Below are 18,757 nucleotides of genomic sequence, written 5' to 3' on the forward strand. Positions count from 1 at the left end.
CTAATATACATTGATAAAATACAAATTTTAACAATTTAAAAATAATCAATAAGATTATATTATGTCTATTAAAACAAATATTGATCAATGAAATTGCTTAAAACGTAAGTAGAATGAATGACATGAAATGTTACTATAGTATGTAGTGATTAAATATTCGTATAAATCAATGACCATAATAATCTTCGCTCAATTGTATTAGACTGTTTATGATTAAAAACAGTTATTCACATAAGGGTGAGCTCTTGTAATAAACTATGATGATGTTTTTTAAAATAAACCTGATCAGGAATGCTAAAATCACATATATTGGTTAAAAAAGGAACTGCACTGATGATAAAACGTCGTCTGGATCGGCGTAAATAACCTTATGGGACTTCCTCGCATTGTGTTTCAAACATTACATTAGCAAAACCGAAGATTTCTTTTCCGCCAAAACTTATAATATAGTGGAAAAAGACCCCACATTAAAAATCCAACGACATCTTAAGAACCTGTTAAAAAAAAAGTCTTCTTTTACAAGAGTACGAACAACAGAAACTTACCATAATGAACCCTAAGTTACCCACAGCCAGAGCTCTACCAAAAATACATAAACAAGGGATACCAGTGCGCCCCATTATAAACTGTAGAAATAGTCCCACACATAACGTTTCAAAATTTTTACATCATTTCCTATACAAGCATTATAAATTCAATAATAAAGCCTACATAAAGAATTCTGTCGACTTCTGCAACAAATTGTCCACATTCAAGCTAACAGATAATCATGTTATGTTATATGATATCACTAACATGTCTTCGAACATACCTGTAAATGACACAATTAACATTGTAAAATCTAACCTTATGAAACAACAATCAAAGCAGATATGAAATAGACGATTTTATTAATTTTTAACAATAACTATTTCACATTCAATAATAAAATATATCATCAAAAAGGATTAGCAATGGTCGACCCACTTTCCGGCATTCTTGCCAACATCTTTATGGACGATATGGAAACCAAATTAATAATTAATAAAATTAACGGCATAAATCTCTGGCTAAGATTTGTGGATGATACGTTCGCGATCATAGATAAACAGTTGAATAATAGTGACAACGTACTCAGGCTCCTTAACAACCTTAACCACAGTATTCACTTTACTATAAAGAGGACGAGGTCAACAACTCCTTAAACTTTTTAGACTCAACTTTGACTAGATATAAGTTCATTTACCAAATTTAGCGGAAACCATCTGCCGCTTCTATAACAATAAAAAGCGAATCCTTGCACCCCCACTCCCATAAGCAGGCTACATTTTACAGCTTGATTCACAGGGCCATGAACATTCCTCTTTCTAATGCTAATCTAGAAAAAGAACTACGTTTCATCAAAGAATTAGCTATGATGAATGGTTTTAAACCTGATATGATCACCAGAATCATAGGTAAAATTAGATCAGAGAGTACAAACTACATTAGTTGCCGAAAAAACAACAAACAACAACAAATTTCGCTATTTTTACTTTCACCAACCCAGCTATTCACAATGTCACTAAACCATTAAAAAAGCACAATATTAACATTGCATACTGGACCCGCAACACCAACCGTAATATATTTTACAATTCCAACTCCATTAATACAATTTACGACAGATATTCAAACTCGGGAATATATAGACTCAGATGCATACAGTGCAATTTTTCTTATATAGTGCAAACTGGCCGTAGCTTTAGAATAAGGTATTTAGAACATTATAATGCCTTGAAACACAAAAAGCATTCTGCCATGAGTATTCATATGAGGGACACAGGGCATAATATCAGTACTATCGATCAAGATATGCAAATACTCAAATACGTAAATAAAAGCAGTCTAATGACCGGATATGAAAATGCTTACATTTCCTTGAGCAAATCCTCAATCTAATTGCTAACTTTGGAATCAATGCTAAAAGTTTCATGAAGATTTTCCATTATAAACATGGTTTCAATCCTCCTGTAGTAACAACAGCAACAGTAGCCACACCTACAACGCCTCCTAGCACTGCATCCCCTCCATTGGCCGACAACTCGCATAACGTCCCGCCTCCCTTCCTCTTCCCCGTCTCTACGATCGCATTCGTACAACACACGTAGCAGCAAGTCAGTGACCATCAAACCTCAGTAAACAACTTAGGGACTAATCTCCCCTCAATTAATACACGGGTAAGCGCCTTCTGTTATTATTTCCTTACAGTAGTACAGCCTTTAAATTCCAGCAACTGACACATGTACTATTCTTCCTTTTTCTTCTTTTTTACAGGATACACCCGATTTATATTATTTCACCTACAAGATCAGTAGTTCTCCATTTGAAGCCCAATATTAACACTACTACTACACAAAAAATATAATAATGTTTGAAACACAATGCGAAGAAGTCCCATAAGGTTATTTACGCCGATCCAGACGACGTTTTATCATCAGTGCAGTTCGTTTTTCAACCAATATATGTGATTTTAGCATTCCTCATCATGTTTATTTTTAAAAACATCATCATAGTTCATTACAAGAGCTCACCCTTATGTGAATAACTGTTTTTAATCATAAACAGTCTAATACAATTGAGCGAAGATTATTATGGTCATTGATTTATATGAACATTTAATCACTACATACTATAGTAACATTTCATGTCATTCAATCCACTTACATTTTAAGCAATTTCAATGATCAATATTTGTTTTAATAGACATAATGTAATCTTATTGATTATTTTTAAATGGTTAAAATTTGTATTTTATCAATGTATATTAGACGTTTTTTCGTTATATATACCAGGATCAGGGCCCTGACCCACCATGGATTATGTTATCTATAGCTGATGATGCTCACTCAGATTGAGCAAAACATGTCCTATTTGTAATTAAATGGTTTTATCCTAAATATAAAGGACTATTGTGTATTGGAAAGGTGGTTTTATTAATATAATTTCTTACCTGCTTAAATAGGATGGCAAGTTTGGAAAAATGTGTGGGGAAGCCCCTCGTTTCAAGCTCCACCTAATTCTCGGAATTTCAAATCTTCTCCATTAACAATAAATGAGTCTACCTTTATAATGACATCTTTAGAAAATTAAAGCTTGCTAATCCTAGACTCGCATAAGCACCATGTCTTTTCTCGGGATTACTTTAGTCCACTTAGAAAAACGCTCCTCATTTTAAGGTAATGAGAAGAAATGTTTATCTTTAACTGATCTGTAACCAGATCGATATTCTGGCACAAAGCACGACTGTATTTTCACACTTATTATATTCCCAAATATGGCTAATATACTCGAAAAATCACTCCCATGATACCAATACAAATGCACACACCCTGTATAAAAAATACCATGTATGCATCGTAGCCACTAGCAATCGTTGGGCTGCAGTGGCAACTCTCTGCATTGTAGCCACTAGTTTCTCCGCTGCTCTAATGGGAAGCAAGTTGAAATGCTCTCACTTGCTATTTCTATTTGCTATGCCTATACTAATGAGGGTGCATCAACTGAGAAGCCTTAAAATTGCACTGCAATATCAGAATTGCCCTCCAATGATTGACAGTTTGCCTCTAATGATGAGTCCCATTTTTTGCTTCACTGAACGGATGGATGTCAGTATGTTAGGCAAGAAACAGCTGAGAACATACCGGTAACATTCTGCATCCTCACATGCTGATTACTTTCCCTGGGGAAGATGGGGGTCTTCCAGCAAGACAATGCAGTATGTCACACTGCTAGAAATGTCTGGCAGGTTGAAAGAGTACAACCAAGACTTCCAAGGACATTTCTGGCTCCCCAATTCTTTGGACAAGAATGTAACTGACCATCTGTGGTACCACTTTGATCACTATGCATGCTCTAAGGATCCTCTGTTACGCATCCTCCAGTAGCTGAGAGATACACTGCAGACAGCATGGCTGTAGATAATATACGGAACTTTATCGAGTCACTTCTAGCTTGTGGTAGTAGTGCTAGTTGCTATCCGTGCTGCACATTGTAGTTATTCTGGATATCTGCTGGTGGTTGTAACAATGTGCCCTAACTGTTTAACAACAAATAACTGAAACAGTTCCTTTTGATAGAAATGAAATTGTACGTCAAATTTCCTTGTTTCTTGATACAATACTTTCTGAAATCCAACAGGACATATTCTATTGAACTATCAAACATGTTCTTGAAAACAACAATATCCGTCTCTTCGGTAGTGTGTAAAAGTGTGTACTATTTTTTAGAAGTACACCATTAGAGATTTAATCAAGTGTTTGGTAAATGTAGTGTAATATTTTGAATGCTTTATTAGTACTGCTTGCTCAAAACAGCAGAATTAAGAGGTTTCGGTCAAGGGAAAGTTTACTTTATTTGATAATAATTGGCTTTATGTCCCACCATCTACTGTTATGCTTTTTTGAGATGCCGAGGTGCCAGAATTTAGTCCTGCAGGAGTTCTTTTACGAGCCAGTAAATCTACCAACATGAGGTTGACGTATTTGAGCACCTTCAAATACCACCGGACTGAACCAGGATAGAACCTGCCAAGTTGGGATCAGAAGGCCAGCACCTTAAGCATCTGAGCCACTCAGCCTGGCACTTTATTTGAGACTCTAAAGTTGTAACAGTGAAAATAAGACTTCAAAATATATTTTTATCATACAGTGTCCGGCTCCATGGCTAAATGGGTAGCGTGCTGGCCTTTGGTCACAGAGGTCCCGGGTTCGATTCCCGGCAGGGTCGGGAATTTTAACCTTAATTGGTTAATTTCGCTGGCACGCGGGCTGAGTGTATGTGTCGTCTTCATCATCTTTTCATCCTCATCACGACGCGCAGGTCACCTACGGATGTCAAATCGAAAGAGCTGCATCTGGCGAGCCGAACTTGTCCTCGGACACTCCCGGCACTAAAAGCCATACGCCATTTCATTTCATATCATACAGTAGTCTTTATGTCAATCATAATACAAAAAATGTAACAAAACTACTCACCATCTAGCAGCTTTCCATGATATACAGCCATGCCAGCTATCCTACCAATGAACTTGAAGTAATTTAAGTGTTCCTCATTACATAAGCCAGAAAACGGATTGATCTGAAGAGTATAATTATCCCTGGAAGTACGAAGAAAAAAAAAGATTAAAGATCATGAAACTTACTTGTTTTTTTTCTTTACATCACACCAATACAGATAGAGGTCTTACGGCAATGATGGGATACGAGAGGGAAGGAAGTGCGAAACAATGGGAAATCATCTTCAGGTCTGCCGACAGTGGGATTTGAAGCCACTACCTCCCGAATTCAAGCTCACAGCTGTGCACCCCTAACCACACAGCCAACTCGCTGAGAAGAAAAAAATCCTTACTTGTAATATTAAACTGTGAATGGTCACGTTCGGTTGTTTCAACCATTTTCGTTTATTTAGATCCATCTTTCACTAACACTATATTATGCTCCCTTCCTCCACAGTACCTTTCAATGGACTTCAGTGAGCAATCAGTGGGCTAACTGGTCTTCACATTCACACACAATCCCTCACATTAACTGTTCCCAGTTTACTGAACCATGCAAGACTCATGGTGTACACTTAATATTTGTTTTTTTACTTTGTGCGAATTTCATGTATAATTTTAAGTTTTACTAGAACTGGATATGGATCAAAATGAAGAAGATGGGATTTGTAAGCTTTTAGAAAGCAATGAAAATGAAGAGACACAACATGAAGAAAACTTTCACAGCCCTGGAACAATTCGGAGGTAGCTTTTTATTTATTTCAAGAGTTCCTGAATCTATTGACGAGTTGACATCTGATGATATGGAAGACTATTTAGATGTAGAACAGGGTGATCTGACCAATCTGCTGATGAAGGAGAAAGGTTTGAAATAAGACCTGATTTTTTTGTTGTTGCTATTTTGCTTTACGTCACACTGACACAGATAGGTCTTGTGGCGACGATGGGACAGGGGAGGCCTAGGACTGGAAAGGAAGCGGCCTTGGCCTTAATTAAGGTACAGCCCCAGTATTGCTTACAGTAATTTAATAATTTGTCCTGATCATCAATTATATTTCCAGACTTATCTCTCAAAATTATCGCTCTCGGTTGAAATCCTTTTTAATTGTGTTGACAGTTCCATACACCTAACGGATGTTCCTGTTTCTATAGTCATCTTGAATTGATTCTACTTGTTGACTCAGGCAGACTTTTTTTCTTTCTACGAATTAATTTACTACATTCTTTCTGTTTTTCCCTGTATAGTTCCTCAACATCTACATTCTTATTAGCAGGGAACGGATTTATATGTACTAATAATTATTGAAATATTTACATATACATTTAGTTATTTTTATTGAAATATGAAATTATATATGGACTTAAAATTACACATATAACATTAATTTCTATTTAATCTAACTTCAAAGGAGCTAAACAAAGTAGATCTAGATGTAACATAATGTTGCACTTCTCATTTTAATATATTTGAAGAACACACAATCTTTTATTCTCTGTTACCAAAACAATGGATTACAAAATGTTCTTTTAAGTCCTGGAAAGTGAATCTTCTATTATCTCTAAGGACAGATTTATATCGACTGAAACTATGTTCAACATCGGAAAAGGTAATGGGGGCATAATTCAACTTGACAATATCTGCTGGGGTTAAATCCAATGTTAATTTTACACTTAAACCTCCACACAGCATTGCAGCAACCTTTGTCATTTCTTCATATCCAGGGTTCTTTGAAAGTACAGTGACCATCTTCATGTTAGCTACATCTGCAACTTTACCCTTACCACGATTTGGTTCTTCCACAGTTTTATTCACAATTTCACAAATTTCAGAAAGTGAGAGATGCAAGTTTTGGAGCCTTTTCAGTGTTTTTATGATGCATGAAAAATTATGCTGAATGTAACATAAGTCACTTCTCACACTTGTATCGCAGACAACTGTTTTCGCGGCTTCAATTGAGGCTGCATCTTCAGAGTCCATGGCATGCAGAACATTCTTAATACAGTCTATATATTCAATATTCAACCGCTTGCAGCCACGTACCCCATCTAGTTAGAATCGGCTTAGGCGGCAATGGAACCTCTGGGTACATTTCTTTCAAGAGATGAACACTTCTGTGGGCTTAGAGAAAAACTTTTTTCACTGAGGAAATCAATAAATCTACTTTGGGGTAACTGCCTCTTACCACTTCTTCCACACGATGAAAGGCATGTTTTACACATGTTAAATGAGTCATCTTAGGATATACAAAACACAATGCTTCTTATCATATAAAGTGTGGCATCGCTAATAAAAAGTAACACTTTATTATACTTAGCGCCCTGTGACCAGAGGATACCCATAGCCTCACTGAACAGTTTTGCTATAGTTTTGTTATCGCACCTTTCTAGAACATCACAGTGTAAGAGAATCCGTTTACAATAATCTTCACTTAACAAACCAATGATAACGTTGCCAATTAGCCTGCCTTCTTTGCCTGTTGTCTCAACAATGTAAACCCATATTGGACTTTTTTAATCTATTGCCTTATCTTCTGAACAGTTTCATCATATATGGCAGAACAGTACGTTTTTCTGAACGTTGACTCACCGGTATGAATCGTTTAGTATATTTCTTGAGGAATTCCCTAAAGCACTGATTATTCAGTTTGAAGAGAGGTGTGTAAGCAGAGACGAGAACACGGCAGAGATTGGTGTTGAACTCTGACGTTACACTGGAAGTTGCTGGTTGTGTCAGAAACAGCTGTCTCTGCTTGGAATCTCGTTGTTTGTTAGCCTGGTGTTTACCAGTTGAAATGTGCTGTTGCACAAGGAACCTTTGAGTAGATGTCACTGTACAATGACACAAATTACAAAATAATATCTTACTGTCAGTTGATAAACCATCTTTAAATTCTAATACGTAAATTTTCAATTTTAAACTGGTTGACTGAGCTACTTTAGGCATATTGAAACAACGTTAATGTCTTCAATGAATATCAATATACAACTGCACACACTGAACGTTCAAGAACACTATGATCCGTCTCACTGCTAATTCAAACTGTGAATGACTGGTAGTGAACTAGATGGAGTTATGAAGCAATCAAAGGGAATGCCCGAATTACGAACTAATTTGGAAACCACTAGCACATCGTCAATGAATGAGATTTCCCTAGTTACGGAATTATGGCACAGACACAGTCGATGTTATGTAATGCAGCTTATCAGTGCTGTAAGTGTGATTCAGATAGTGACAGTACTGACAGGCCGATCTCCACCACTTCCGGGCTCAACCTCTCTCTTTCTTCGCACAGCTTATCAGCTTATTTTATCAGCCCAGAGATGGACAGGCGTGATAATGACCTGCACACCAGTAAAAAAATATTTATTCTTCAAATATACATTTCTGATTTATTTCTCCATTTTTTTTTTTTTGCTAGTGGCTTTACGTCGCACCGACACACACAGGTCTTATGGAGACGCTGGGATAGGAAAGGCCTAGGGGTTGGAAGGAAGTGGCCGTGGTCTTAATTAAGGTACAGCCCCAGCATTTGCCTGGTGTGAAAATGGGAAACCATCGAAAACCATCTTCAGGGCTGCCGACAGTGGGATTCGAACTCACTATCTCTCAGAAGTTAGCTCACAGCTGCGCGCCTCTAAACGCACGGCCAACTCGCCCGATATTTCTCCATTATTGAGAGGACTGCTAATTTAATACAATTTAATACTTTTTAGCCGAAATATGGACTATATTGATTTTAATGACAAAGAATATGGAACATATGTGCTAAACTCCACAGTATGGAAAAATATGGAAAATGAATACTCCATTTTTCAACTTCACACGTCATGATTCGTAAAGACAATGCAAAATATAATTCATTTAGCTTCCTAAAGAGATATGTATTTATATATAAATCCAGTCCCTGCTTATTAGACGGCAGCCACTTATTATGCCATATTGACACTTCATTAACTGCATCCTGACATGCCTCATCGAACCATTTATTTTTCTTACTAGCACCTTTTGGTATCGCTTTCATTGCTACTGTTGTCATGATTTGTTTCGCATTATTCCACGTTCGTTTACAAACTTAATCACTTGTTTCATCAATGTCTTTTGTAGGATCTTCTCCCAGAATATCAAATCTGTTTGCAATTTCCACATTATACTTTAATCTTTCATCCTCCTGCTTCAGTTTCTCAGTGTCAACTTTGCATTTTTCCTCAGTCTGTGACTTACAAGAGGTTTCCAATTTACAGTAATTATTTTAACAGAAGCAATTATACCGAGCTCGATAGCTGCAGTCGCTCAAGTGCGGCCAGTATCCAGTAATCTGGAGATAGTGGGTTTGAACCCCACTGTCGACAGCCCTGAAGATGATTTTCCGTGGTTTCCCATTTTCACATCAGGCAAATGCTGGGGCTGTACCTTAATTAAGGCAACGGCTGCTTCCTTCCCATTCCTAGGCCTTTCCTATCACGTCGTCGCCATAAGACATATCTGTGTCATGCGACGTAAAGCAAATAGTAAAAAAAGAGGCAATTATATTGTGATCAGATCCTATCTCAGCTCCCCTGTAAGCTCTGATATCAGTTACGGAGCTTCTACGCCTGTTATAAATTAGTACATGATCTATCTGATTGGCAGTCTTACAGTCACACGAATACCATGTTTCCTTACGTATTTGTTTATGTGGGAAAGTGGTACTCCGCACATTCATGTTTGTGGATGTAGTAAAATTGATTAGTATAATAGCATTATCATTGCTTTCATCATGCACTCTTTCCCTTCCTACTGTTGGCAAAATAATTTCTTCCTTTCCAATTTTTGCTAAATCACCCAAAATCATTTTGACATCATGTTTGGGTAATTTATTCCGTAGTTCTACCAAATCCTCATAAGAGGAGTCTTTAACGTGATCATCCTTGTCATTTGTGGGGGCATGGCAGTTCACCAGTGATACAAAACCATTTAGAATGTACCCTCAAATAACATAGTCCTTCATTCACATGTTCAAAGGACAGCATTGACGATACTAGTGAATTTTAGACACAAAATGCAGTACCGAATTCGAGGGTCCAGTTTCTTTACCACTCTTAAAAAGTGTATGTCCTGTATACCATTACCTAATAATCTAGTCTCTTGAATTACAGCAATTCCCACTATATAATTCTCCAGCTGCTGACTGAGGATTTTTGAAGGATCCAGGTTTATACAGGGTTCTTACATTTAAAGTTCCTATTCGCAAAGCCGATTTCCATTGCAGGGTCATCATATTTTGATATCCATTCTTATTCATCCGAGGCATAGGTGAGATATTCGTAACAACCTTTTTTTTTTTTTAAACGCAATAGAGCCGTTAACCCTGTGCCCGTTTGCACGTCCACGACAGATTACAAAATGGCGCCGACCGAAGGTATGGGCCTTGTAATCTAAAACAAGCAAAGAATAGTCACCTGCTATGATGTCTCAGAGGGCCATATACTTCATGGTATGGTCATGTATTCAAGTAAAACGGACAGTGGACGGTCTACAGTATTGTTTTCAAAAAAATAGAAAATACATTATTATTAAATAATCTTCATCTTGAATTTTCACGACATCGAGAGCGGACGCAATTACCGTCATCGGATATTTCTTTTGGAGAAGCAAAGGATTGCATTAGAGAAAAGAAAGAATACAACGATTGAATAAGAATAAAATATAAGTCTTCGCCTGAATTCAAAATCAGTTGAGACGAAAATAAATGTACTGAAGTCGTTACGTAAGAAATTGCGGATACGACGAAGATACGAAGAAAAATAAAAATAAATTAAATTAAGGATAAACGACGTCAGAGAAGAATACTGAAATGGCAGTATATTGCAATATTATCTTCAACATTGTGACTGTCAAGAAGATGATCAAGATGATGTGCTAAATTCATATGATGGACCGACCTGGGAACAATTCATCTTACCATACGACCTGGAAATGACGAGGAAGGCGACGGGTAACCATCCGACCGAGCCATGACGTAGGAAGGCGATGGGTAACCAGATTGTACTACCAGAACGAAGGAGCGGATGACGTTCCAAATGCCTAACCCGTGACCGAACCGAAGACCCATCTACATCCAATGGGAATGGAACAGCTGGACCAGGGACAACCATGAGCGAGCTAAGTCATTCATAACATTTCATTGCATACTTTTTGGTTTGCTTACACATGTACCTTAGGTATGTGCTGAAGGCAATTGTAGACCGATAATATAGCAATGCAAGTGATGATTACCAACAAAGTGTAAGATAATTAAGTTCGAAGTTACGATTTAATAATATAGCAATAGTTTATGCTATATCGACCTGAACATTTGAAAGAAGCGTGAGGTTTGTAGAGAAATATGAAACAGCTGATTGAAATGACATACTGGGAGATTATAGAGATTTCATTGAAGTAATGCATGAAGTTGACGTCACGTATGGTTGTGCGCGGTGTAGAAAGAAACATGGAATTACGCATTTGTTTGGTTCATAGAAAGGGCATTGAACTTCGTATGTAAGTTATGAGAATCTGCGACTTGTTAATATTATTAAGAATCAGTGTGGTATTTTATCGTAGTCGTCAAGTTGGGAAACGCGATATATTTTTATGAAGGCTACGGTGTTTATATAAGATTGATGTTGTTATGAGAATATGAATATGGTAATTAGATGAAAGTTTCGAGTTATGTATTGTGATTTGAGAAGGTTTTACGCGATGCAGGACCTTCGTATACCTGCAAGTTAAGTTATACCACACTACAAGTGAATTTTATGATTAATTTGCGTAAGAGTGCCCACACCGCGGGAGCTACATAAGCCAAGGTACGAACTGGATTTATTAGTATAGATGTATGCTCGTGACGTAATTTTATTTCAGTATAGATGACTTATTTTGAACATTAGAATACTACGACTTTGAATAGCTGTAGTTAACCAGAAGCAGTACGACACCGATATATATGAGATTATGTTTTCCAAACCTCACAACTTAGCGCTTCCATGTTAATTGCAAGAGAGTAAAGTAGCTTGCATTGTGGTTGAATGTTATTGAAAGATAACTATTAAAAGGGACATTGAACCTATAAGGGCATGTGTGAGACAGCCAAAGATTACGCTGAAGTTAGATAGATAGCTAGATTGGTTAATATTCTCCGTTTTTGAACATACATTTCTTTAACGAACTTCAGCTAGGGAAAGGCTAGAGTAGGAGCCGTATTTATCTGGCATTAGGAAAGAATGCCTTAGTTCGTAAGGAGTTTCAATGCACAACGAGTTCGTTGCAACAAAATCATGTCTTCGGATTTTATTAAAACCTAACTTAATATATTCAGTTCTATTTTCGATTACCTATAATTTACTCAGAACTACTTAAACGTATTCCAATTAATTCACACTTAATTTATTAGTGTATTTGAGATGCATTGCGGCTGGATATTGTATCCAAGTGAGATGGTTTAAATAAGACTAAAGAAAGTGAACTATCAGAGCGAGTTAATTGGGTCGATGTTATACTTACATTGCAAATGCGAGGTGGACCTCAGATGTGTCCAGTGATCTGTTGTAAATGAGCAAATAGTGAACTTCAACTTCACAAAGGAACTGATCATTTTAACAATTTAAATACTCAATATTATCTTTTGTTTGTCATACGAGCCAGCGCTGACTCATTTTCATTACGTATTTTCAGTTAATTTGAATAATGCGTTGCATAATATGAAGTTAGTTATTTAATATTTTATTAATAAATATTTTGTTATTTTTCTAATTGCTGGTGTCGTGAGTTCTTTAATTACTGTCTAGATTGTAAGTTAACTACTAGCTAAGTAAGGTACCGTACAATTAAGTGTTTATTTAACCATGGCTAGTTTCTCTCGAGGTCAAACTCTGATAAGGTTGCCGGCGATGATTATCATTATGTCGTGAGTAACGATAGGTATCACCTGTGAATTGGAATTCTCTTGGACTCACGTAAAGCGAATTCTACAGTAGGATTACATGTCCTACTTGCCATAAGTAAACCCTGAGGTATCCGCTGAGCGACTCCATTCGTCAAACTAGGCTGCCCAACGACGAGTTAGAAAATGGAGGTATCGGGCAAAGAATGTTTAACCCGGAGCGGTTGCAACCCTATGTGCAACCCCCAACCTGGAGGGCCAGAGACTTTTCTGTCAGGGTTGCCATACCTTAGCTGAGTAGTCCCAGTTTTAAGGTGCCAAGTACTTGCCCTCACTCCTATTAGAAAAGGATTTGCTGGTTATAATGTATAGCAGGTGGTCCGACAGCCAAATATTTCTTGAGTTTTAGCAGGTACACTTACTAGACATGGGTGCAACCCCCAAGGTTCTCAACCAGCCGATGCTTGGGATACCCATTCAGGTCTTTAATGGAGTGGTTTCCAGTTCCCTTCCCTATCCTATGCCACTGGCCATCTAGTGACTCTTTCGTCTTTAGGAACAGTTTCTCACTCCAAGGGCAAGAGTATGTCCTTCCTCCTACCTGCTCATCTGCCTTCCTAGGAGGCCATTGGCATATGGTACAGACCCAGTCCACTCTACAAAGCATCCCAATTCATTCAAAATTTCCTAACAAAAAATTATCACTTTCTCTCCAGCAAATCCATTAAAAACACTACTGAACTGATTGAGAAATTAAAGGTATTAAACCTACAACCTAACTACTCCCTCCACTCCTTTGATTAGAAAATATGTACCCGAGCATACCAATTTCTAAACTTCCAAAAATCATTGAAAATAATCTAAGTAAACATAGTTCTCTTAGCAAACTAGAAATACAAGATTTCATTCACCTTCTAAACTTGGTCATCAACAATAACTTCTTTGTTTTCGACAAAATTATATATCAACAGAATGGACTGGCGATGGGATCACCTTCATCAGGAATTTTGGCTAATATTTATTTAGATAACTTAGAACATACAAAAATCAATAATAACAATTTTCCAAATATTATCATGTGGGCTACATATGTAGATGACACATTCGTCATTATGGATGAATCGATCAAGAACGCGGAATCCACTCTTCAAGACTTGAATAGTATTGACCCATACATTAAATTCACACTAGAGTCAGAAACCAATAAAGCAATCAATTTGCTAGATATAACCATTATTAGAAATACATCTGGCCTGTTTTACAAAATATACAGGAAACCTGCACAAACTGCTAACACTATACACAAAGATTCCATACATCCCATAATGCACAAACGTGCAGCATACAATAGCATGGTATATCGAGCCTTCGCGAAACCCATGGCAAAGAAAGATCTTAATAACGAACTTAATACCATAAGGGCAATTGCCTAGTTCAATGGGTACAACAGGCAGTTTATAGAACAAATAATAAATAAATATAGGTACAGGCCTAAAACCAAACTCATAAAAGAAAAAGAAAAAACTCCTATCTTAACCACCTTCACTTATAATAATGACGTCCACAAAATCACCAACCTTTTCCGAAAACACAATGTAAGAATTTTACACAACTCTGCATCAATCAATATCCCCAGTATCTACTCCAAATCTGGAATATATAGACTAAAATGCAATGAATGCAACAGCTCCTACATAGGTCAAACAGGACGCAACTTTATGATTAGATATTCGGAACACGTCAACGCGATGAGACACAATAAGTTCTCCGCCATGGGTATACATATGCATGACACTAATCACAAATTTACCGACATTGAACAAGATATGGAAGTTCTTCAAACAGTAAACAAGGGACCCATAATGAATATAACTGAAAGTTGTTACATCAACTGCGACCAATATTTTAACCCCAATTACAATTTAAATGAGATTTACGAGAAACCCAATATTCTTTTCGATCTTTTAATCGATTGGCTTAAAAATACCAAACTATTGAAAAACAGTTCGATTTTCCAAGTAATCCGGAATACACACTCCCATCAATTACCCTCACTACCCCATCCTTCCGCCCTGCCTTAGTTCCATTCCCCCACAAGAGCTCCGCCTCCTTCCTTCCCCTCGCCTCCTTTACCGTGCCCACACACTTCGTCCGGCTCCGTCTGTGTAACAACACGTTTACATGCTGCTGAAGGTGAGTCAATCATCATTCAACGATTCTAATGTTTCTAGTAACTTCCACACATTGCTTCCAATGTCTAACTTGGCTATTTTTCCTTCAGGTTCAAATTGAAGTGGGAATTCATCTCTAATTACATCATGATCTTATATGATCAAAGTAAACTTCCCTGGAACCACCTAATATCTAAAGGAACAAATGTCATTCACATAGACAGCATACAACTGCAAAAATTCACTTATCCCGGATGCACACAGACTGAATTATGTAACGAACAGCCGGAATTAATTGTATGTTATTTTATAATGAGTTAAAATGTGTTTTAGATGTTTTAGGAATATATATCTTGTTTTAATTTGTACTCAAGGCTGATGATGGCACATAGATGCCGAAACTAGTACCATTTGACTATTTGACATGTGATTAAATCACAATAAAACGTCATTGTATTGAATAGGTGGACCTTGAAAGAATTTAATTTTATTGTATGGTAGAAGGTGGTTGATCTCCTTATACCGGGAGATAAATGGAAGCATTTATTGGATTACTCTGTAAGACAGGAACTTTTCCGCAATACAATGAATCTACAAAGGTTCAAGTTTCTTATCAGAAATATTAGATTTGATAACACTGGATCAAGAGGAGATAGCAAAATGTGTGACAAACTTGGTCCAATCAGAGATTTGTTTGGAGGTGTCACTGAAAAATGTAAGATGAACATTTCAGTGAGTGAATAAATGATGGTAGATGAGATGCTCAAGTCTTTCCAAGATCGCTGTGCTTTTAAGCAGTTTATACAGGACAAGCTGGCAAAACTAAACATGTGCAAAAACACTTTATACCATGAATTTGGAAATTTATGCATGGACCAATCTGATGGCCCATACAAAATAGAAAATTCAGGATTAGCCATAGTATCAAGACTTGTTCAACCCATAAGCAGCACAGGCAGAAATATAATGAATGACAAGTGATATACTTCAATTCCTTTGCCTGAATATCATCTGAGAATCCACAAATTAACACTGATACCAAGCTCTGCCCAGTCAATTCAAGTATGTTTGCCTTGAGAGGTAATCTGTATTTAGTGTCATACAGTGCAAGTAAAAACAAGCAAGGTGATCCCACTTTTATCAACTATGTATTATTCAGATGATAAAGACCCAGAGTTAAGTGATACTGAAAAAAACAAATATCCTAACCTTTTACAATTCAACAAAAGGTGGTGTCAATGTTGACTAGTTCAAGTCCTCATATTCTGTACCAAGAACATGCAACTGTTGGTCACTCACTGTGGTTTTTCCCTGTACTGAATATCATAAAATTGAAAGGTTTTATAGTCTACACATATTCACAATGACGGTTTGAGCTAGAATGAAGAATGTCCCTAGAGAAGCTTTCAACAAAATTTTGTTAGAACTATTTAGTTAAGAGCAGCATCTAAGCAAAATTATCTTGTCCACTGAAACAAAACATCAGATGAATGCTAGGAATGGAAGTAGAAGAAAGGCCACTTCCAATGGAAGTTTGCCGTTATTTCAACTATAAAGATAGATAGATAGATAGATTTATTAACCACCAACATGCTATTCCCAATTACAGATACAGCAGTATAATGCGTCAGGTGTTCAGCCAACCACAATGACAGTTCTTCAGATACAGGTTACGTACCCCTTTGGACTTCTTAATGCAGTTCTTACTTTGATAGTTTTATCATTATTTATTTGCATTTTATTCTAACTAAATTTACTTAAAACACTGTAGAAGTATTTTCTATAATCAGAACTTAAATTACTATTTTAAATTTTGTTAGCAAAAGTAAAATCATTACAATTATGTTAAAAAGTGTTTTTTAATGTTTTAATAGAATTAACCCCATGATGCAACAGCCTGAGGGCCTTGGTCAACTAAGCGACCACTGCTCAAAGTGGAGGCCTGTAGGTTACAGTGTGTTGTGTAGTTGGCACAATGAATCTTCTCGGCTGTTATTCTAGGCCTTCTAGACCAACGCCGCTATCTCACTGTCCGATAGCTCCTTGATTATAATCACAAAGGCAGAGTGGATCTTGAACCAGCCCTCAGATCCAGGCCAGGAATCAAACTTGGGTACGAGGCAAGCACTTTACCCATTTTAATAATAATAATAATAATAATAATAATAATAATAATAATAATAATAATAATAATAATAATAATAATAATAATAATAATAATAATAATTTCCCCCTTTCCAGCTGACTCCAGATGGGGACAAATATGGTTCCTCTCCACCTTGTCCTGTCTTTTCACCATTCTTCAACCAACACCGCATTTTAGTCCAGGTTCCATTGCCCTATGATGTTCTTCACAGTCCATCCATCGTAATCTTGGTTTTCCTCGTCCTCTCTTCCCTATCATCTGTCTTTCCAGAGCTTGTCTTGGCAGTCTTTCTTCTTTCATCCTCTGGATATATCCAAACCATCTCAATCTGTTCGGTTCCACTTTTTAATTTAATTTTTCCACATTTAGCTCTTTTTATGTCTTCATTTCTCACTTGATCCTCCTTGTATTTACTATACTCCTCAGGAATTTCATTTCAGCTGCCTGTACTCTACTCTCATATTTCTGAGTCATTGTGCAGGTTTCTCCTGCATGTGTCATTATAGGTAAGTTAAATAATATCCCTTGTACATTACCTCTTTAACCTTCATTGGTACATCTCTATTCCATAATAATCTCCTTACCTGGTAATAGAAGGCACTACCCAGTTGTATATTACTATTTCCAGTTCCTTGTCTCCAATTCTGATAGCTCATTTTCCTGTTTTATTGCCTCTATTCATCACCACTTTCTTGCTCTTCTCCATACTGATCCTCAATGTCCACTGTTCAATCCTATCAGTTGCAAATGTACCTCATCCTCATCCTCTCCCCAGATCACAACACCATCTGCAAATGTATTTACATTCATTCTTTCCCCTCTACAATCCTCCCTTGCTGACTTTACAATGTCGTCCATCACCATTATGACAGCATACTCCCTTGCTTTAGCCCACTGTCAATTCCAACCATTCTGATCTACCCATTGTTGTCTTCACACAGCTGCAACAGATATCATATTGCTATTATCATTGTTCCTAGCTCCTTGCCAATGCCCCCGTGTGTCCGGCTTTCCCAAATTTTCATTCTGGGGGTGCTGTTGTATGCCTTTTCTAAGTCTATAAAAGTCATTACTATATCCTTCCCATATTCCAGCTCTTTTCCATGATCTGTCTCAGAATAAAAATCCAAATTGTTCCTCTTGTAACTGACTTTCCACTTTTTCTCTAATTCTTCTTTCGTATATCCTTTCTATTTTCTTGGCAACATGATAATGGCGGTGATTCCTGGGCAATTACCACACATTTTCTTATCTCCTTTCTTATGGGGTTAAGAATCAGGTTCTGAGTTTTGCAAATAGGAAAAGTCCTCTCAGTTTTAATTACTGTGTTGATGGGGTGAAAGGTCCTTATGGAGATCACTGTAAGTACCTAGGCTTTAATATAAGGATAGGTTGTCATTTCAAATAATCACATAAAAAATGGGATTGTAAATAAAGGGTACAGATCTCTGCACATGGTTATGAGGGTATTTGCAGGTTGTAGTAAGGATGTAAAGGAGAGGACATATATATCTCTGCTAAGACC

General features: G+C 37.0%; 1 protein-coding gene across 3 annotated transcripts in view; it reads right to left on the bottom strand.

The window, feature by feature from the left end:
* Positions 1-18,757, bottom strand: part of Nedd4 (E3 ubiquitin-protein ligase Nedd4) — a 592,743-nt gene that overhangs the window by 67,713 nt on the left and 506,273 nt on the right. For all 3 annotated transcript variants that reach the window (XM_067159509.2, XM_067159503.2, XM_067159516.2), the window contains exon 14: positions 4,995-5,116. In XM_067159509.2, coding sequence (XP_067015610.1) covers positions 4,995-5,116 — 122 coding nt within the window. The remainder of the gene's footprint in view (positions 1-4,994; positions 5,117-18,757) is intronic.

The sequence above is a fragment of the Anabrus simplex genome, chromosome 1 (genome assembly GCF_040414725.1).
Source record: "Anabrus simplex isolate iqAnaSimp1 chromosome 1, ASM4041472v1, whole genome shotgun sequence".
Lineage (NCBI taxonomy): Eukaryota > Metazoa > Arthropoda > Insecta > Orthoptera > Tettigoniidae > Anabrus > Anabrus simplex.